We start from the raw sequence: 22,685 nt of genomic DNA, 5'->3' as shown, positions 1-22,685 counted from the left end.
AAAAGTAATTTAAAAAATGTTGTAATTGATTTGATTTCAAGCTAAAATCTTTTTTTTTTTTTAAGCATTATCTCTGTCATAGTTTTACATCTAGAAGTAACTTGACTAGTGAAAAATAGCTTAATACTGCATTGGCTTAAAAGTGGCTTAATACAACATTTTCAAATATGATCGCCAGTTTTATTGAACACAGTGCACTTGTGCAGCAGCTTAGCAATTTTATAATTATCAGATCTGGACTTTTAAGTCAGCTCACAGCTTTCAAATGACAAGCTGAAATGGAATTACTCAAATGCAGACTTTGTACTGCCTGTGTCACAGTCTCTTCTTAAGTGCACAGAGTTGAGAAAGAGATCTGGGGCAAATGGGAACCTGGTTCCAGAGAGTGTAACCTCTTTTTCTGAGGGAAAGATGTGTCATCCATTGTACAGTTGTCAACAGCTGGGACCTGGCTTGTTGATAAGGAGGGGTTAGGAGAGAAAGTAGCACAAATTGACCTATCCGATTTTGATGTTTTATTCCATTTGTTTCTATTTTGTGTTTTATATTGCTCTGGTTAAGACTGTTTAAATAAAATTCAATTCAGTTCTCCCTCCTACCTGCACCAGAAATTGATGCTCTCAGGTTTTTTTTTTTTTTACTTTCTGCAGAATGTCACCTCAATGGGGGGAAAGGGGCTTCAAGAACCTAAAATCCCTCATTAACCCCTGGTCGGCTCAATGTAAAGGCCAGTGGACAAAATGTGCCTCCTACATGGATCTGACTGTACCTTTAGGTCAGCCTCCAGGTACAAGGTGCCCTGCCAAGAGCTATCACATATGAATAGATAGGAAGGAAAGCCTATTCATGTCATCCTCCCCTAAATAATACTCAAGAGATAATGGCTTATGAAATTCCACCTGTGAACCAGGAGACCCACAGAGAAATCATTGCCAAGTGTAATATCTCAGTATGCCATATTAAAATGACCTCATAATACCTGTGTATTCTAGAGTATACAAGTTATGTGGACCCTGAGCCTAACAGAATGCCCACTTGTCCAGCCAATGTGATGAAGAGCCTATATGACATACTGGTTGAAAGGTCAAACTTGGATCCTGGAGATCCGGCTCTAACTCCCATCCTACAATAGAAACCTACGTGGTGACCTTGGGCCCAGCAGTACACTTGCAGCCCACCCCATGGGTCACTATGGCATGATCCATTGGAAAGCCCACCCACAAAAACCTCCATCTAAACAAACAGCACCAGAATAGATCCTTCAGCATAGGGGTCCCCAACTTTTCTGAGGCACATTTGGAATTCTAAACAGAAAAGAACTAACTCCTTACATAGTAAAGACGAAGAAGCAAAGGAAATCAGAAGGCTGGTCAGTAAAAATCTTCAAAACTCAAACTGTTCTTTATATGATTTATTCCAAAATCCTGAGTAATCAAAATGGGGTTCCAGGTAATAAGCCCATTTTCCAGGAGCTTCCTCAGTGATTACTCCTTAGTATATAGATGGCTAATACAGTAATTGTCAATTTCATAATACCACATAGGCTACTGCTCAGATATGGGGTCCATTCATATGAGTACCCTGTGTGGGACCCTGTTTTGATTACGCTGATTTTGAAGATTTTTACTGATCAGCCTTCCAGTTACATTTGGAATTCTGACATAGGGTATTGAATGCAGCCCAAAAATGAGTGCTTCAGGAGGCAATGCAAGTACAGAATGGCTGACACAGCTTACCTTCAGTCGCATAGTGAAGATCCTTGCTCTGTAGTGGCAGTTGCTTCCAAAGCAATGTTTAAAAAATTCTGCCCAGCCGGAGGTATTGCTGAACCATAAGCCCCAGAAGAGTGCCCTGATTCCTACCACCTTCTAAAGACACTTGGCATGATCCAGGAAAGATATCAACAGTCACCACATCCGGGACCCCTGGCTTACTGGATGCCGAATCCTCATGCACATGAGCTCTGAGGAATTCATTGCCTCTGAATAAATTTGTCAGGTTTTGTTAATAGTAATTTACCATTTACATGGTTCTAGTGTAATTCAGGTTAGGAATGAGGTAACATGTTCATTCCATTCTTGTAATTCATCTATGCATGGAAACCACACACATGGAGGAGGGACCTGCTGGCACAGCCCCAGGACAGATAGATACATTCCAAAAACAGGAAACCATACCACTGTGTCCACTGGAAATCTACGGTTGCTGGATCATGGATCCTTTTAGGGTGGTAGAGACCTGGAACCCCTGGAAGTTGAAAATAGGGTTGCACTTTGCTGCATCAATGACAGCTGTGAGTTGTCTTCTGTCCAGGCACACATTCTTCCCTCCTGTCCCCACTATGGGTTCTCTGCTATGTTTTTCTCAGGGATCCTCAGGGAAAATGGGGAACTAAAAAAAAGAATGTTCCTGAATCGTGTGTTGGTCTGGCGCGAAATGCTACATGTGATGAGGTAATGTGAGTGCACCTCACACAATTGGAGGGCCAGGAAGCTTTGGGACATCTGCCTCAGCGGTTGGCCTTTGAATGCTTAGGCTGTGAATGCTGAGGCTCACTATGCATGGAGCACTGCTCAAAGAATGGCAGTTAGTGCAACCCAGACTTCAGCTCAGTCTGGGTTAGTTTTAAACTGTGTAACAATTTATGGTATTTGATGGTTAATTTTTTAATCCTTGTAGATAGCAGGAATTTAATGAACAAAACTGAATAATGCCTTCACATTGTTTGCAGTCACCTTTCCATGCATGATAACCATAGCAATAACAACCATAGAGTTACTTAGAATCATAGAATCATAGAGTTGGACGGGGCCATACAGGCCATCTAATCCAACCCCCTGCTCAATGCAGGATCAGCCCTAAGCATCCTAAAGCATCCAAGAAAAGTGTGTATCCAACCTTTGCTTGAAGACTGCCAGTGACGAGGAGCTCACCACCTCCTTAGGCAGCCTATTCCACTGCTGAACTACTCTGACTATGAAAAACTTTTTCCTGATATCTAGCCTATATCGTTGTACTTGAAGTTTAAACCCATTACTGCGTGTCCTCCCCTCTGCAGCCAACAAAAACAGCATCCTGCCCTCCTCCAAGTGACAAGCTTTCAAATACTTAAAGAGGGCTATCATGTCCCCTCTCAACCTCCTTTTCTCCAGGCTGAACAATCCCAAGTCCCTCAACCTATCTTCATAGGGCTTGGTCCCTTGGCCCCAGATTATCTTCATCGCTCTCCTCTGTACCCTTTCAATTTTACCTACGTCCTTCTTGAAGTGAGGCCTCCAGAACTGCACACAGTACTCCAGGTGTGGTCTGACCAGTGCCATATACAATGGGACTATGACATCTTGTGATTTTGATGTGATGCCCCTGTTGATACAGCCCAAAATGGCATTTGCCTTTTTTTGCCGCTGCATCACACTTCCTGCTCATGTTTAGTTTACAATCCACAAGTACCCCAAGGTCTCGTTCACACACAGTGCTACCTAGAAGCGTATCCCCCATCCAGTAGGCATGCTTTTCATTTTTCTGACCCAGATGCAGAACTTTACACTTATCTTTATTAAATTGCATCTTGTTCTCATTTGCCCATTTTTCCATTGTGTTCAGATCTCGTTGAACTCTGTCTCTATCTTCCGGAGTATTTGCCAGTCCTCCCAATTTGGTGTCATCTGCAAACCTGATGATTTAATACATGGGATTAAGTATTTAAGTATTAATACATTAAGTATTAATACATTAATACTTAATACATGGGATTCAGTCATTTATATTAGTATCTGTGTAGTACAGTACAGAATTACTCTGGTGGGAGCCCGTTGAAATCAGCATAGGATTTCACTGTGAAGTTCTGAATATAGTGACTATTTTCATGAAAATATTAATTTAATTTTCTGATAGTTTTATTAAATTATTAATCTTAATGCTTTTTGCTTACATATAAGGACAAGAAAGTGAGCCAAGTTTCCTTCTATATCAAAATCCTCCCTTCAACACTGCTCACTTTTTACTTTCAGGGTGTTTCTGCATCAGTTGTCTTTGCAGAATATGTTCTGGCTGCAGCTGGTGAATCCCATGCCACACCCCAGATAGTTGTTCAAGGAGACGATTGGAGACTGTTGGTGCAGGCATAGTCCAGGGGCCTGGTCTCATGGTAGTATTCCTTCGTGTCATCATAGACAGCTACACAGGCTCATGAAGAGAGGCTAGCCTGAACTGGTTGGGCTTGAGGGGATCCAGCAGTCATCTTGTGAAACACAGCTGCTTTGGAAAGTACAGCTGTAATACTGCTGGTATCTTTCTAGATGGCCTGTATGGCCCCTTCCAACTCTATGATTCTATGATTCTCTCTTCAGTCATATGCCTGCATATACAGTCATAGAGAAGTGTAGCAGTGTGGATCAGCCTTTCCAGAATGAATCAAATGTATGCTCTTGACATTGAAAGCAATTGAACTTATTTTATTGAGGCTTAACTTGACTACCTCTCACAGAGAGAAGATGCTGACTCTTTTGCTTGTCTTTGACATTACAAAAAAAAGTAATCATTGAATGGAAGAAAACAAACTGAATACATGCTTGTCAACCAGAGTCACTTCACTGCAAAACAAAATTGTTACCACTCAGTGAATGATCTGGGGGGGGGGATGCTGGACAGTGCGCTCTGTATCTATTTCTGTAGACTGTTGGTTGGTGAAGCTCTTTTTAAAGAACATGAAAGTTACACTGACCTGGATACATTCTGAAGATGATTTTTTAAGGTGGAGGAATAAACCCTAGTTGCAATGTGAACTGAAATGTAGCATGATATGGCCTAGAGATGATATGCCCTTTCCTCCCAAAAGCACAACACAACTATATTAGTTACCTACCTTCCCAATAAATATATTCAGAATACCACGTAGAAATGTTCTTTACGGTCCTTTAATATGAACTTGGACTTCTGTTGTTAGTTTCCAGGAATATTTTTACTGCTTCAGCATGTTCTATATCTATGATGGTAAATAGTATTAAAAGGTACAGTCCAAAGAGCAACTTTAGGTATGCCTAACTGCTTGTGTTCACCAAGTAGAATATTTTACCCCCTAGGAATGATCAATCCCACTGTTGTTTCTTAAGCATCTGAAATTCTTTTCTGTTTCCAGAAAAGGAATTATATTGTACCATTCAAAACTGGAAGTGAGATCTTATAGCTCTGAATTATGCAAAGCAATTGAACTTGACCTTTATATTCATTGTTCCTTATTAATTCTGTAAAACAAATGGCAGCAATGTCATTCATCCCCAATAGAAGTGATACTTTATTTATTTGTTGAAATATTGGGCCCTAAAGATTGCTTGAAAGTAGAAATGCTGACCTGATCAAACCCTTGAGGTTGATCTTGAGATGGAAAAGGAAATAAGGAAGGTGGCTAAAGCAGATAATGTTATTATACTGGGAGACGTAAGCTACCTTCACATTGACTGAGTAAAGTCAAGTCATGCTTTAAAAATAAGATTCCTAGTTGTCATAAATGACTATGCACTCACATAGTTGGTCTCAGAGCCACCTAGAGAGAGCGATCTTGGTTCTGAATGGGTCACAAAACCTGGTGACAGATGTAGAGGTTGTTACACTAAATTGGGAACAGTGACCACAATGATATTAAGTTCAGCAATCAGGTCAATGGAAAGTTATGCCTGAAATCCAAAGCTGTAATATTTGATTTCAAAAGAAGGAAATAAGAATAATAGTAAAAAGGACAGTGAAGAGGAAACACGAGTGAGTCAAATCCCTACAGGATCCTTAGAAGCTATTTAAAATGATACAAATTGAAGCCTAAATGCATTCCACAGACTAGGAATGGCAATGCCAACTCTATAAGAAGCCCTGCATTTTTAACAACACAAGTCAAGGAAGCTATAAAAAATAAAGAGGCTTCTTTTAGGTTGAATTTATAAGAATTTGCTAAAGATAGAAATTGAGGATGAACATGTTAAAAATTGTACAAAATGGATGCAGAATTTAGGTCAGAATATGTTCTTTGATGAACAGGGGAAGCAACTATGGTGCAAAAATGTCAAGTTATCAAAATGTCAGTTATTGAAAGAAAACTAGTATAAAATGCTCTACAGGTGGTATGTAACTCCTAAAGGTATAAGTAAACTATCCAGCCTATATAACGGGAAATGTTGGAGATGTTACATGCCATTGGTTCCTTTCATACATGTTGGTTATGTGATGGAATTAAAATGTTTTAGATAAAGATACATGAAGTGATGGGAAATAATTAATTTTCCTTTATATCCTAAATTTATGCTGTTAAGTGATTTTCCTTCTAATCTGCCAAAAAATGCCAGTTAATTTTTTTTTCATGTAACCACTGCTACCAGGCTTTTAGTTGCATCAGGATGAAAACAACAAGAATTGCCTAGTGTGAACATATTGTTAGATAAGAGTGTTCACCATTATGGCTAAACTGACTAGTTTAGTAAATAGAAGGCCATTACAAGAATTTAATGATCACTGGGACTTTTCCTTAGAATTTTTTTTAAAGTACACGCATATTCTTTATTTGTTGTATTGCAATGACTGTAATATAATAGATGCGGACATTCATAGTAGACGAATATGTTGGAGACAGATATTCTATGTATTTTCTAAAATGTTTTCATTTTCTGTATTCTGTTAAAATCCAAAATAAATTTTAAAGTATACACATTCTTAACATATACTGCTACTCCTCCCCACTTCATTTGTCTGTCCTTTCTTTAAAAAATTGTACCCCTCAATCCTAATATTCCTGTCGTGTTATCCCACCAAGTTTCTGTAATGCCTATTAGATCATAGTTCTCTTCTTCTGTGAGGACATCCAATTCTTCCTGTTTGTTTCCCATACTCTAAGCATTATGGTAGACATCATAGACCTTCATTTTTGTGCCCCAGAGTTTTAGTTTTTGAATTTACCTGTAACTTAGTGGTTCCCTGCATATATACCACTCCCTGTAAATCTACAGTTATGCTGGATAGAGTACCATGATCAGAAAAACTTAAGGAAATGAGAATTCAAGAGGGATGAGAATTTCTTAAAAGTGAAATACTGAAGATACAATCACAAACAATTCCTTTGAGAAGGAGCCTAACTCCAAATATTTGAGTAATAAATAAGGCTCATTTAGGCCTTATAACAAAGGATGAATATAAACCAATAACCAGTGCTTGTAGGTAGAGTGTTAGAAAAGCTAAAGCTCAGTATGAGCTTAAGCTAGTGAGAAATGCTAAACGCAGCAACAAAAAATTGTTAATTATGTTCAAAGTAAGAAAAAGAGTAAGGACATGGTACGATCATTGCAAGAACAAGAAGGCAGTTGATAAAGAGAGGACTGAACTGCTCAATTTCTTCTTCTCAGTCTTCTCTTATGAGGGAAATCATGTTCAACATGACAGAATCATTAGGGATGGGATGGGAATTGTAACATGTAGGCTGGGATGAGGGATGGGAGTTGCAGCTTAGAGTCATGGTAGGGGTAGTCCAGAAACACCTAGTTTCTGTAAATGAACCTAAGTTCTCTATTCCAGATGAATTGTATCCAAGGGTAATAAAATATGTATTTCTGAATCTCTGCCCATTTTTTACCATTCTTGGAGAACAGCTGAAGTGCCAGAAAATTGGAGGCAGGCAAATGTTGTCCCTATCTTCAAAAAAGGGGGAAAGGAAGATCTGGGTAACTACTGACTGGTCAGCACGGCATCTATAGCTGGCAAAATTTTAGAACAAATCATCAAACAGTTGGTCACTGAGAAGCTATAGCAGATGGCTGTGATTACTAAGACTCAACATAGCTTTCTGAAGAGCAAGTCATGTCATACTAACTTTATCTCTTTTTTTGAGAAAGTTACTACCTTATTGGATCAGAGGAATGCTATGGACATAAATTATCTCTATTTTAGTAAAGCTTCTGATAAGTTTCCACATGAACAAACAGCTGGGGAGGGAAAAGGAGAAAATGGCAGCTCAGGAGCTATTGGTGAGTGTTGCTTTCTTTCTTAGTGTGTGAGTGTGTATAGGTTGCAGAAGAGTGGGGGCTGTTTGAGTGTTGCTTTTTTATCTGTTCTTTGCCTGGGTGGTAGGCAACTGCAGCTAATTACATTAGCTGAATTGCATTAGTTGGCAGTTTTCCTGGGGCTGACTGCTAACTCCACCCTCTGCTGGGTGGGCCTTTGTGCTATTAAAGGCTCTTGCTCACCACAGGTGCATGCAAAATGTCAAGAGCTAAAGGCCTCTTGCCTTATGGATCAAGTCAGGAGACTCTTTAAATGTTCCAGAGTTTTCAGAAGGGGTGTGGTTCTTCCCACAATGGAACAAAGAGGTGTAGCTGGTGATGGATCTGAAGCTGTGACATGCACTGTCTCCGGCATGATTGTATTTTTACCTCAGGGTAACTTTAAATACACTTGCACCAAGTGCAAATTGGTAGCACTCCTGGAGGAGAAGGCACAGAAGAATGCCTGTCCACACACTCGCGTAGAGCGAGTTACAGAAATTTATTCTGGAGGTGACTATCGCATGGATCACAGTGGCCAGGTGTTCAGAGGACAGGTAGGGCAGTAGTGGCTGAGCCTGGCAAAGGTGGAAAAATGCCTTGCTAGCTACCCTCTTGACCTGTGCCTCCAGGGTTTGCAAGGCAGCTATGATCATTCCCAAGTTCCTGGACTGGGGTGTGGTCACAAGTTGCGTCCCAGCCAGGACAGGGAAACGCACTTCCTGTCCTGTCCTCCTACTTCCCAGCCACAGGACCTCTGTCTTTGAGGCGTCTTTCAGATAACTCTTCTCAAGCCATTCTGCCACTGCTTCCAAACATCTAACAAATGGTTCCGGGGGAAAGTCCAGGTAGGCCGTCTATGAAGAGTTAGAGCTGGGTGTCACCAGCATATTGGTGACAATTCAGCCCGAAACTCTGCACCAGCTGGGCCAGAGGGCGCATAAAGATGTTAAAAAGCATGGGTGAGAGCACCACACCCTGAGGAACACAAGGGAATTGATAGGAGCGTGACAACTCATCACCCACAGCCATCCTCTAGGTCCGGTTATGGAGAAAGGAGCATAATCAGCTAAGAGCTGTGCCCTGTATCCCCGTCCCGGCAAGGCGGTGGGCCAGCAGTTCATGGTCAACCACATCAAAGGCGGCCAACAGATCTAACAGAACAAGCACAGCCAACTCACCCTGATCCAGCTGGCGGCAGAGATCATCCATCAGGGCGACCAGCACCATCTCCACCCTGTGGCCAGGACGGAAGCCAGACTGATATGGATCAATAGCTGAAGTTTCATCCAAGAATGCCAAGAGCTGATCTGTCATGGCCCTTTCATTTACCTTACCCAGGACGCCAAGTGCGAAACTGGGCGGTAGCTGGCCGGGTCCTGGGGGTCCAACGATGGATATGCAAAAAGGATCTACGGGTCTTAATAGACCATATACTGAACATGAGTGAGCAGTGTAATTCGATGGCTAAAATAGCAAAATGGGATGTGGGGCTGTATCAAGAGAAGTATAGTATCCAGGTTGCATGAGGTAGGGAGGTCTAACCACTACTCTGCTCTGGTTAGACCTCATTTAGAATACTGTGTATAGAATACTTGGGTACAAGAATTGAAGAAGGATGTAGACAAACTGGAGCATTTTCAGAGGAGGACAACAGAGATGGTGAAGGATTTTGGAGATCAAGACATGGGAGCAAACGTTTGGCCTGGAGAGAAGATGACTAAGAGGCCTGGAGAGAAGATGACTAAGCCATCTTGAAGTACTTGAAAGGCAAAAAGGTTGTTGAGATAAGTAGGGGAGCAGAGAAAGAAGTACTTGAAAGGCTGTCATATAGAGAATGGAATGGAGCTGTTTTCTGTTGCCTCAGAGGCCAGAACCGATGCATTGAAATTAATTCAAAAGAATATTCGGCTAAACATCTGAAAGAAGTTCCTGACAGAGCAGTTTCTCAGAGGAACAGGCTTCTTCGGGAGCTGGTGGGTTCTCCTTCATTGGAAGTTTTTAATCCGAGGCTAGATAGCCATCTTACAGAAATGCTAATTCTGTGAATTTAGGCAGATTGTAAGTGAGTGGGCAGAAGGAATTGTGTTGGTGCTTGGCTATTGTGGCCCATTCTTGCATACCCAGGGAAATGTCGATTGCTACTTTGAGGTCAGGAGGCAAATTTCTTCCAAGCCAAACTGGCCAGCGATTCAGCATTTTGTGGGGGAGGCATCCTCTGGACATGAGGTCATTGTGGGTGGGCAGGTAATTGTGAGTTTCCTGCATTCTGCAGGGGACTGGACTAGTAGCTACCTTCCAACTCGATGATTTTATGATTCTAAGCAATTAGACAATGGTGACCCAGTAGACATTGTATATCTGGACTTTCGATATGCTTTCGACATGGTATCTCATCAAAGACTCCTGAGTAAACTTAAAAGTCATGGGATCATAGAACAGGTTCTCTTATGAATTAAAAATTGGTTAAATAACAGGAAGCAAAGAGTTGGAATCAGTGGACAGTTCTCATGATGGAAGGAAGTAAGCAGTGGTATCCAAAATGATTGGTATTAGGGGCATGCAAAAGAAATTGGTATATTAAACCCCCAAAATATTGATATTTTCCAATATTTCCAAATCCCAGTTTCAGCTCTGTTATTCTCTATGAGAGACCATTTATTGCATTGGACTCCAGAGATTATTGGACAACTTTGCAATTTATTGCCATTCTGAAGATCTAAAAATTAATTATGGTAAATGCAAAGTACTCCTCTTTCAGAAATAAAGGAACCTTCCCTTATACCGATGGTCTGTTGATAATGTTAGAATCCAACAAGTGAAGGAATTTATGTATCTGGGAATAGTTTTAACCTATAATTTGAATTGGTCCTCTCATTTAAAAACCATGCTTAAGAAAGCAGAATCTTGCACTGAAGACATCTTAAACTTTTTTAGGCACCATATGAATGATTTATACTCACGGCAATTCAATTTTTCAGTATGAAAACTGTCTCTATTTTGCACTTGTTCGCCATCTCTGTTGCTGTTCTGTCTCTTGACTTAGTGTCATCTTTAGCCTTTTCTTACCCACAACCAACTGATCTGTTCTTGACTACATGGCACTGAATTACTTTGATCTGTTGCTAAGTTAGCTCACCTTGTCTACCCTTCACACATTGTAAATGGGGAAAAATGACTCACGGGGAGCTTATCGGAAAACAATGGAGGCACTGTAAGATAACAGAAATTGTGCCAGTAACTTTTTTAAACATTGTGGCTGGATGAAATTAAAGTATGAAGACTTAAACATTGACACATCCATCCTAATATAACATTTGTAGCTAATTTATACATGTGTATTTCCTAAATGTGCATTTTCTTTTAAAGAATAATAAACATTTTAGGGACCTCAAAAGAAAAGGCATCCTTTTTTATTTTTGTAAACAATATCCCAACAACTACAAAATACAGGTACATGAGCAAAATAATATTGTGAAGCCTTTATTTAAACCTAAAAACCCAAAGTGTACAATGTTAGGAGTCCACATAAATATTTTCAGTTCAGTTCTATGATGCTATTGCCATTTATTTATGAGGAATGTAATAGCACAATATTTAGAAAATTACAAACAGACATTAAGATAAATATATTTATTTGAACTATTTAGATTGTCTCTAGATTTTAGTTAGCTATATTTTGGGGGCTGGGGTCTCACCAGAGTCTCTGTTTTAAAAAAAATGAACAGTTTTTGAGTCCAGTAGTTCCGCAGCTGTGTTCTGCTGCTTCAGACCAACACAGTAAGATTCACCACCCTAAAAAGCATGATCCACCGCATACAACCAGCAGGAAGCCAGCGGAAAGGAGGTATGGAGGGTGAAATGCGCTATAGGCTGCTTAGCTTTGTCCTGCCCTCACTCCCTCCCCCCTCCATTTCCTGCTCAGCGAAGGAGGCAGGGCAAGAGGATACCTCCTTCTCCGAGAGGTGGGGGGGAGTAATGGTGTGTGCATGTGAACCACCAACAATTAATTTGCCCAGAATAATTGGGGGGGTGGCTGGGAGCTCGCCGGGAGCCTTCGGCCATTTTAAATAATGGGGAAGGGGTCTGCCTCCATCGCCATGCCCTCCGCTTGCTGGCCATGGTTTTTTTGCAGGGGGGGGGGGGGTCCTTAAATAATGTAGCAATGTATTTTCATTGAACTGAATATGCACTATTACGTGTACGTCTGAAGTAAAAAAACAAACAAACCACCAATTGGTTGGCCCCATTGATTGACAGACCAAGAAGTGGTGAATGAAATAGCACATCTCTCACTTGCTATTTGCACAGCGTGTGTGAAGGGGAAGATGTGGAAGAAGGCTTTGAAGTGTGGAGGGGAGGAATAGAGTGATTTAATATCATACTCTTGCAGGTCACAAGTGTCTTGTCATTTTGACCACTGTGCGGAAATGCCCTCAGTTATCCTGGGAGACAGGAAGCTATTGAGTGTTCTGCTGAGAAAGAAACACAGCCAGCTTAGCAATCTAGATAATGGCCAATGGAATTCCAGTGTTTCCACAGCTCCTACTTCACCATGTACAGAAAGTTAGTTGAAGGGAACAGAAAGAATTATTTGTTTTACATTCCACCAAGGTGGCATATTCTGTATCTAACAAAAATAAGGTAATAGTAGCTGTCAGAAACAAATCTGTCTTGCCAAACATTTTGTGTGTATAGATAACTCAAGTTTTATAATGTTTGCACAGTGATATATGAGTGTATATGAGAACACCTCAGATTAACATTAAGGAAAAGGAATAGTTTTAATTTTGTGAAAATATTCTGACATTTGAAACCCCTTTAAGACAAGGCCATCATAATTTACATTGGCAGTATAATTCCTCAAATTCCATGTAGTATATTGTTTGTTTAAAATAATAATTTATTACTTGTAACAGGAGGAGGAGGTGACCTGGTTTCTCAGTGTCTAACTCATTTATGCAGTAAAAGCTTTGTTATCCTGTATTTGATTATCCCGAACACTCATTTAACTAGCATCACTAGAGAGCAAGCTCTTCCTTCTCAGCCACCATATCTGTGCCTCTTCAGTCATGTGACACCTGACCCAACTCTACCTCTACAGCTGACCAACTCAAATGCCTCCAATAATTCTGACAACTGACACTGCTGGCAGTTGTCATCTTCAGATGCCTCCTTCTTCTTCAGCTTGTCTTGAACTGTGAGGGAACAGCCCACGTAGCTGGGCAGCTGGCCTACTTGTCTGCTTACCACACAAGATGACTCCATCACTGGTGAGAAGCAGAAGGTTCCTGCAAGGTATAGAAGCTCCCATGGCAGTTGCAACAGAGTGGATCTTGGTTGCTATGGGTTCCTCTGGGTAGGGGCTGGAGAAGAGCTATATGCTTGAATATCCAGCCATTATGATTAACAAGCAATACCCACTCCCGATGAGTTCCAGATGACAGCTTTTCATGTAGCTCGAGTTTTTGTAGGCACTAGCCTAATTTATTGGTTGTATATGGATTACTTTGGAGAATGAAAAGTATATAAACTGCTCTGTAGGCAAGGTGTGAAATTTAGATATGAATTCATTGTGACAGCAATAGTAAGAGAAATACTTTACTAATTTTTTGTGATATTCACAGTTAGAAGAGCTTCATTAAGAGAGATCATGCAGTATCCATTGATTATTCTGGAAAAAGTACAATCTACGACTTCTAGAAGGCACATGATTATTGAGTAGACACAGTGAGCCTGTATTACTGCTAGTGTGGAGTCTATTGTATTTATTTAACATAGTTTTTAATTAGTAATCTTGTTACATTCTCTTAGAAGCCACATTGAAATTTAGAGGGGTGAGATAGAAATGAAAGGTTGTGATGAAATATTTTGTTTTCATGCAGAATGTAGTACAATCCATAAAAGATGGTTATGGGATCAGTCTCTCAGAATCTCCTTCAGAAGATGATCTCAGCATATACACAAGGTACTCAAGTTTCTGATTTATATAATGAGTTTTTAAAAAGCAAACTCCATGCAGTTGCTTATGTTTAAATTCCTGTTGATTTAAGAGGTGGAGTTAATGTTTAATCTCCCCCATTAAGGTGAATTAGTTGAGAATCTCAGGAAGAAGAGTAATAAATTCTCCTTAGCACTTGGCAGGGCACTACAGATTATTAGTTTACCAAATAGTTCTATGTGTGGTATGGTACATGTCTGCTTGTATTCACCTTGTGCCTCTTTACACTAACATACTAAACTTTTGGTGGTAATGGGTCTTCCTTTCTTCCTCTAATCCTGTGACCTATAGGAATATGAAGAAGAAAGGAAGAATACAGGTCAGACAGGGCTAATACATACACTACAAAGACAACTATTGCCTTATAAGGGTAGTGATGGGCATTCACTTAGAGGGCTTTAATGGGTGTTCAGAGACCCAAATATTCCGAGTCAGTATGCCACTGAATACTAGTTCCTGGCGTGTGATATCAAGAGAGGGCTGTGCTTTTGTGCTCGGCTTGTGGGCTTCTCAGGAGCATCTGGTTGGCAACTGTGGTGAGCAGGATTGCTGGACTAGATGGGCCTTTTATCTGATCCTGCAGATCTCTAATGATTGAGGCTCATAGGAACAGAAACTCTTGGAGGGCCTCCATGAGTGCCACACTGAAGTAGCTATTTTTAAGACTTAGTTCAAACGCCTGCATTAGTCACCCAAAATATTAGTTTCAGGAAAGTGTGGTGTATGTTCCAGCTTCCCTTTGAGGAACCCGATGTCTCTTACTTAAAACTGCATGACACTTACAAAGCCTGAAAGAGACATGTCATTTTCATTATTTCACATATTATTTCAGAAAGTTCTTTTCTCATGGTGACTTTCACCTTCTATTCACAGATTTGTTCAGTTGGGGCAGAGTCAACACAAGCAAGACAAGGCTCATCAACAGCTGTGTCCTAAACACTTAGATGGAGTTATACATTTGTAAGTACTGTTAGTACTGTCCAGTGAGGTCTGACCAATGTGGTATACAGTGGGACTATGACATCTGGTGCTTTTTATGTGATGCCTCTGCTGATACAGCCCAAGACTGCATTTGCCATCTTTACTGCCACATCACACTGTCTGGTCATATATAGCTTACAGTCCACTAGTACCATCATCAAAAGAAGATTAAATAAATAAATGGTAGATAATTGATTAAAAAATAAACAAGATTTAAACAAAGCTTTCCATTTGTCTGAAAGAAAACCTCACTTTTTGAGCAAGTTTCTGCACTGGTGGATATCACTGCCCACTTTGTACCTTATTATGCTGAATCAGCACACACAATGGTGGCCTTTATATGTTTCAGCAGTGGGATGGGTGCTCTTAGCCAAAACACTTCTGCATTGTTTAAAGAACATGTGATGGAAATAACTGTGTGGGCCCTTCCAACCTAATTATCTCCTCTTGTCCTACATGTTAACAATTGCATTTGGGGCCTGGTCTTTCAATGGTACAACAGCAGTATGGCTGAGTACCCCCTGTATATATTTATCATAATAGCTGAAAAACAGCCGTATTAACCACCTTTTCATCGTACTCTCTGAAGTGGTGGCTTGGGATTTTAGTTTCCGTCTTATGTTGGCCTCAGCTGTGGAGGGGCTATCGTCTTACAGAGTAGAAATCTCCTAGCTATGGCTGCTGGATCTTTATGGAAGGGCCCATAGGATTCAGTAGCAGAAGTTGTGGTTGCTGTATAAGAGTCTTGGAAGGCTTTGGATGATACAATGTACAGTATGAAGGTAACTTTAAAATAGAATTTAGTAATTTTTTCCATTTATGTATTGATATTTTTCAGTTACTGTGCGATTGTGGTGGTGGAGCAGAATTACTAATCGTTAGTAAGAGAACCACTGTCTAGATTAGGAGAACAACAAATACACTGTATTAAGATATTCCCCACAACCAGATTGATCTGTATGCAGAACATTCTCCACGATGTAAATCCAAAGCACCTTACAACACCCTCTGAGGGAGGCTGATAGTGTGTGACTAGCTCAAGGTCACGCAGCCAGCTTCCAGGGCAGAGTGGAGTTTCAGACCTGCATCTCCCAAATCGTAGTCTAACCACCAAACCATACTGGCCTATGGGGTGGCTGCTGTTGAACAGGGCTAAGCAGTCAGGCCTGGGAAAGTCATGCAGATCACATGGTGATTGCTGACAGGCCTCGCCCCAAGGAGTCCTTCTTCAGACATAAAAAAAAGCACTGAAAAGTACTTTCACTTTGTCTTTTACTGACAAGGTTTGAAGGCTGACAAATACTGTTGTGGTTTCCTAGCAATTACCACAACAGCGGGTAAGAGGGTATTTGTCTATTAAAACTGTGGGTGCTGCTTATATTATTGGGAGGGCTTATGAAGAAAATATTTACTGGTTACTGATGTCCTTGTAAAACATATTAAGATAGAAACCTCATCTTGATGGGACTGTTCAAACTACAGTAAGAAACTCACTGCATGTAGAATAGGAAATAAAAACAGTAATTGGCTTGGAGACACTGGAATATTTCTCTGGTCCAAAGGGGGAGAGGATTTTCATAGAATCCTTCTGTGAGCGGCACACAGGGGGTCGCATTCTAAAGGGAAGCCTTGCTGGTCCAAAGACTTGTCCTGGGCCGAGGTTCAATTCTGAATGTGTGTTCTCATGGGTAAACCAAAAGAAAAGGGTTTTCCAAAAGGTTAACTGAACTATATTATAGGTGAATGGAGAGATGATACAATCCCACTGTGGAGTGAGTCAGCAGTTCTCTGCTTATTTATTCTACACTGGGATTGCCTCATCTCTGCATTCCAATCAAAGCCATTCTGGGCAAAAGCCCCACCTGACTTAAAAAAAAAAAAACACTTGACAGGATCCAGAAAAAGTGTTGACGGGTGCCATGGTGCCTATGACACACATTGAGGACCTCTGATTTTGGGTGCCATCAGCAAAGGGTATTGTTTGATTCTGCACTAATGAAGCATTTTGGAAGGAATTACCAAGCAGGTTTTCTGTTTTATCTCCCATTCTGTATTTTATCTGGAGTCTAATTGAATGTTGTTGTTCTTAAAATATTCACAGAACACACATCTCAGCTTTTTCCCAAGACAACATTTATGAAGTCCAGCCTCCTAAAGTTGACAGGAAATCTATTGAAATCTTTCATGCTCACATCCAGGCTGGCAAAGGCATCATGCAGCCTCTGGGAAAAGAAGACTTCCTCATGTACCGAGAATACATTAGAAACAGATATATGTGAAAAATGTCTATATTAATCTTTGTCCCAAAAATTGCCTTGAAAGAGGACTCCAGGTATGCCTGCGAAGCAGAGCTGCAGCATTAAATAGAAATTCTCTTTTGTTGAGATGGAAGAGAAACAAAAAGAAAAAGACTACATTTGGAAGAAAAAGAGTAGATATTGACAGGTTTTGTAAATTGTTCATATAAATTCTGCTGTTTAATTATGTATATTTCTTAAGACACTGTAGGAGAAATGTTGCCAGTGTAATATAGCCAGTGGGGACTTCTAGTAATACTAAGTAGTATAGAAATGCAGTTTCTATCCCCCTTAAACTCACCAAAATATATATTGTGTACTCACAAAGAAGGGTTAGTTCAGTCATTGTGTCAGAAAGAAAATGTAAGGTACTAGATACAATCACTGAGGATGGTTGTTGGGCAGGATTGGAAGTTAATTTTCCCATATTTTATTTTTTTGAGTAGCAGAAAATTAATCTTTCTGAGAATCTGAAACTATTTGAGTTTTTTTCTTTACTCGTTCTTTGGGCAGAATCATAGTGGCCTCTACTGAAACATTATTGAGTGTTGTAAAGTAATTTCTAGAACTTCCTTATTAAAATTGAATGTCATTAAATTTTTATTTGATAAAATGTAGTTTGCTGTTAGGTAATAAAGAGAACATGCCAGTGATGTGGAGTACTGCATTTATATACTTGAGGCTGTAATTCTGGAATGGTAACTTTCTTATCAAGAATTGCAAGTTGCAGTTATGGGACCTACTAGTAATAGTGGATACCTGTTTGATGAAGAATTCAGCTTTATTCCGTAACTCCTCTGTTCATTGGCACACAATGGATGTGTTGCCACTGACAAACAAGTCTTGTTTTGACATTCAGATGTCATTGCTCTTAGTCAAATTGGTCTAATCTCCATCTGTGAAAGGTCTGCCTTTTGAAGAATTTTCTTCTACAAAATATAGGCTTTTATTGCTGTGAGAATGAACTTGTCTTTAAAAGGCAATCTTAGGAGAAATCTTGATACACAGGAGACGCAGAGGCTAAAAAAAAAAAAGAAGAAGAAAAACCAAAAACATAGGAGAGTTGGAAAGCCAATCCACAGCTCCTGTCTGCACTGCAGCAAGTAGCTTCTTGTATAGTATCAAATTTAATCCAAGCCACATTACAGGTAAGCAGCCAGTCAGGTCTGAAGATAGGTTAAGTGGCAGGCAGCTTTCTAAGCTAGGGCAGAGTCTTCACTTACTTTCTTTATTCCATTGTCAATCCTGTTGAATTCAGATCGCTTTGAACTCGGGTCTTCCTCTCTCCCCCCCCCCCCCTTCCCCATTGAAACAGGAAAGTCTTCTGCACGTGGTTAGGGAGGCTCAGAAGAGGGGGGGGGAAGGCAAATGGAGACTCTTTCTCTGTTTTCTTGAAGGGGGGAGAGGATCCAAGAAGTCAGAGGAGGGAGGAAAACATCCTTTCTTTTCTTGAAGTGGGGGGTAAGAGGATCGAAGAAGGCAGAAAAAAAATCCAAGACCAACAGAAGTTGAGAGAAATTAGGGGCTCTCCTTTAAGTCAAGCGTGTCACAGAGCTTCTCTATCACGGAGCTTTCTTTCCCAAGCTGGATATTCAGGATTAAAAGCAGTCTGAGATATCGCACAGTAAATGTAGGGTCACTCCGGATCAATCCTTCTTGCTGCAGAAGGAAAATTAAAATTGCCCAAAATCCAAAAGGAAATTGCATTCTGTGTAGAGGGCAGGGACTGAATCGATCTGGGGTTGGAATAAAAGCTCCGTGCAGTTTACACCTAGGTTAACAGCAATTGGCCAGCAGTAAACATCTGGCACTACAAGATGTTCTGGCCATTTACAGTAGTTGCTTCACACACATTCCTGCATTTATTACTCTTCAGACTTCCATAAAATCTAATTTGCTTATTTTAAAGATTGCAGATCTTACCCTCATTTCATTTTAAAGGGTTTTTAAATGTAAAAAGCTAGTGTTACTCAGCAAACATTTTCTCTTTGAGAAAGAATAGAGTGCTTAAAAGGAGCACACATGTTCCAGTGCGTTCCAATCTAAGGTCACCATTTCTCTGTACAGCCACATCTAGTTTTAGTAGACTTAAGACTCAAATTCCATTTGTATGGGAGTGATTATCTATTAATGGATGGAAAAAGAAACACTTGGCTGTACTGTAATACACTAATGTCACTGTATTTGTTGTAAATGCCATCTGAAACTGTAAATTATGTCATGCTATATGTAGTTTATTTCTAGCAGCCAACCTTACCGCCTTTCTTCCTTACATTAAATTTTTGTAAATGTAGATAATTTAATAGATTTGGCAGTCCAAGAAAAAATTAATTGGTAGATAATTCTTGAAAAAGAGATCTGAAGGATTTTTTATTTTTTAAATAAATATGTTTGGGATACATTTTTCAAATTATTATGTGTTGATAAGCTCCCTGTGGTATATTGATAATATGCCATCTTTTGATCTAATGTTTTATTTAGGTTATGATAGTGTAAGCACACTGGTTATTAATGTTTTATATTAGGGATTCTGCAAATTTTGCCATGAACATATTCAGCTGTTATGCTTACTGTATAACTGATTGCATGAGAGAAAATCAGTCTGTTCAGTTTGTGTTGACCAGCTGATTTGCATTGGGTTTTCCCAAAACAACATGTTCACAGATGTTCCTGGTTCACTTGTCTGTGGCCATTACTGTCCCTAAAGACTACTCAAGCAAACACCAAAGGGTATAGTTTTATTCAAACACAATGTTTATTGATGACTGATTTATATGATTTATGAGTGATCTAACTATGTATTTTAATAATTGTGTGTTGAATGGAGCAGTTACGCTGAGTGAATGTGGAGTAGTACTCAATCAGACTGTGAGAGAATATGCATGAACAAAAAGCCAATTACACTGTATTGCATGATTCAAGTGGGTAGCTGTGTTGGCCTGAAGTAGCACAACAAAAATTGAGTCCAGTTGCACCTTTAAGACCAGCAAAGGCGTGAGTTTTTGTGTGCATGCTCTCTTCCTCAGACAAAATGGAACAAGGATCATGAGAGTACAGATATATAGAAAAGGTAAATTAATGGCAAATTAGTAAACTGTATCATAGTATCCAAATTATGCCATATGATTATTTTTTGCTAAAACAGTTAATCAGTCCTTTTTGATTTTCCCAGTTTTGAAAAGAAATAAAAGAATTAACAGTCTCTTTTAATTATTTGTTTTCACAACTGGGAAAGTGCCTGGCATTAACTATTAACATGGACAGTTTTATTTCTCCAATTTTTGTGAACTACAACTGAACCCAAAAGGACTGATTAGCTGTTTTAGCAAATAATCAGGACATAATATGGATACTATGACACAGTTTATAATTGGTGAATAGGACACAAGCCAAATGATAGGTGTTGGAGCATCCCTGTGTATGATTATTTCAGTCCAGAACCCTATAGATGTAAAAGTTGCCCATTCTTTTTTGCAAGCAGAAGTATTTTCCATTATGTGTACCTCTTGTTTTTAAAAAAATGTTATATTTATATTTTAGTCATGCAGTGACTTGATACGGAAGATGTGGCAGTAGATTTAGGCCAGATAATCTGCTGTTGTTTTACTAAATCATGCTGTCTTGGTTACCTTTTTTTCTTTATTCACTGAAGCATTTTTTTTATGCACTGTATCTGCAGAAAGAGAATACTGGGCATCAGCTGCAGAAAGAGAATACTGGGCATCAGCTGCCCCATATACTTAAAAAAACCTTTTCCTTCCACTTGCTAGGACCCAAAAGACCATATGACAACTTTACCAAGAAGACTTTGGATTTCTCTCTCAGACATATTTCCTCTTGCCTCTTTAAACTAAAAGTACAGTAGCACTTGGTGGTACAACACTGGAATTCGGTTTTCCTTAAAATAGCTCTTTGGATGCAGACTGTCCGTTGTATATGTTAGCTTAAATGTGGTTTTATTCAATGCAAACGAATGCTATGCAAAGCAACAATGCCTCAACTGCATCTTAAAGCCTAGATGACAATGAGCTTTGGGATTTATCTTCACAAAAACACACTAGAAACATTTGAACAACTGGACATAGTTATTTGTAATATTCCTTTTTTTAAAGGTAGGTTGTGTTCCTAAGGGGTTGCTATGTTGGAGCCAAACTAGGTGTTTGAGTGACACAAGACACCAAGCCTAATTGCTGCCACGTGTGATGATTCATATCAAGTAGTTTACTCTCCTAAAAAGTACTGTGTTGTGCTCTAGAGCAGTGGTAGTCAACCTATGGTCTTCCAGATGTTTATGGACACATCAGGCCGACTTGTAGTCCATGAACATCTGGAGGACCACAGGTTGGCTACCCCTGCTCTAGAGCAGTGAGAGGAGGGAGGAGGGGTTTCAGCCTCCTGTTAAGCACCCCTGCCTCACACATTGGCACACTATACTCCATAAACCAGTAGTACACTGCAACCATCTAGGCTTGGGAGCAAGCCAGACACAGGAACAGACTGAAACACCCTGACAAGACACTGCTAGAGCAGAATCCATCTTGGAAACCAGGACATGCCTCGGCTTGCCCTTTGCTACAAGTTGGAATTTCAGGTGCCTAATTCCCCCCCCACCACCCCATAGTTTTGCTGATAGCATGGTCTGGCCAGAACTGGTTTGGCCAGGGGCTCTTGACCAATTTCTTTGTCTCTTCACACTTGGCCGCTCTGTCAGGGGCTAAGCCCATCCAGTCAATAGACAGCATCATATATAGGTTCCTTTTGTCTAGGGCCATCAAGAGCCATCTCCAGCTTGAGCCAGCAGTTGCCCAACACCAGATTCAGTAGAAATTTCCAACTAGCCTCCCACCTGACTTACAGCACATAGGCCAGCCCCCCAAACCCTATATAAACAGTGGCTTTAGCAAGCGCCCCCCCCCCATGTATTTCGGATATGGGACTCATCTGAAACACCCTGCATGGTCCCCATACAGCCTGCTTTCTCTTGCCTATATACTGGACCCTCTTCTCCCACCCTATTCTTCTGTATATGACTGCTTGTTAGTGTGTTAGATATATTTATGCTTTTATTATTTTCTTTCTAATAAAGACTATTCTTATTATTGTTACAATTTACCTACGTTGTCTGCCTTGAGTTCTTTAGGGTTGAATTACCCCGTAAACACAGGTGAAATCAATCCTTTAATGCTGAGTTACCCCACCTTTTACTGCTCAGCTAATTCGCCTTGGCTTAATATACGTGTCTCAAGGCACGTGTAAGCGCAATTTGGGTAACAACCCAGCACTCCATTTTTGCAAACAAAAGCAGCTTCAGGAGGAGCTACTTCCCTGTTCTCTGACTTCATTTATTTTAGGACACACTGGTCAGTGAAAGGGCCACTGGTGAAAATGACA

The 22,685-nt window shown here is 40.1% G+C and overlaps 1 protein-coding gene across 5 annotated transcripts in view; it reads left to right on the top strand.

Moving 5' to 3' along the window:
* FIG4 (FIG4 phosphoinositide 5-phosphatase) overlaps positions 1-22,406 on the top strand; it is a 96,580-nt gene extending 74,174 nt beyond the window's left edge. For 3 of the 5 annotated variants that reach the window (XM_077302416.1, XM_077302397.1, XM_077302401.1), the window contains 3 exons: positions 13,901-13,983; positions 14,890-14,976; positions 17,099-22,406. In XM_077302416.1, coding sequence (XP_077158531.1) covers positions 13,901-13,983; positions 14,890-14,976; positions 17,099-17,276 — 348 coding nt within the window. In that variant the 3' untranslated portion in view covers positions 17,277-22,406. Of the gene's footprint in view, positions 1-4,010; positions 6,703-7,923; positions 8,001-13,900; positions 13,984-14,889; positions 14,977-17,098 lie in introns of those variants that run through there. The other 2 variants (XR_013225212.1, XM_077302407.1) reach the window with 2 other exon arrangements.
* Positions 22,407-22,685: the final 279 nt, after the last annotated feature.

The sequence above is a fragment of the Paroedura picta genome, chromosome 1, assembly GCF_049243985.1.
Source record: "Paroedura picta isolate Pp20150507F chromosome 1, Ppicta_v3.0, whole genome shotgun sequence".
Taxonomy (NCBI): Eukaryota; Metazoa; Chordata; class Lepidosauria; order Squamata; family Gekkonidae; genus Paroedura; species Paroedura picta.
This window is presented reverse-complemented; position numbering and strand designations above follow the sequence as displayed.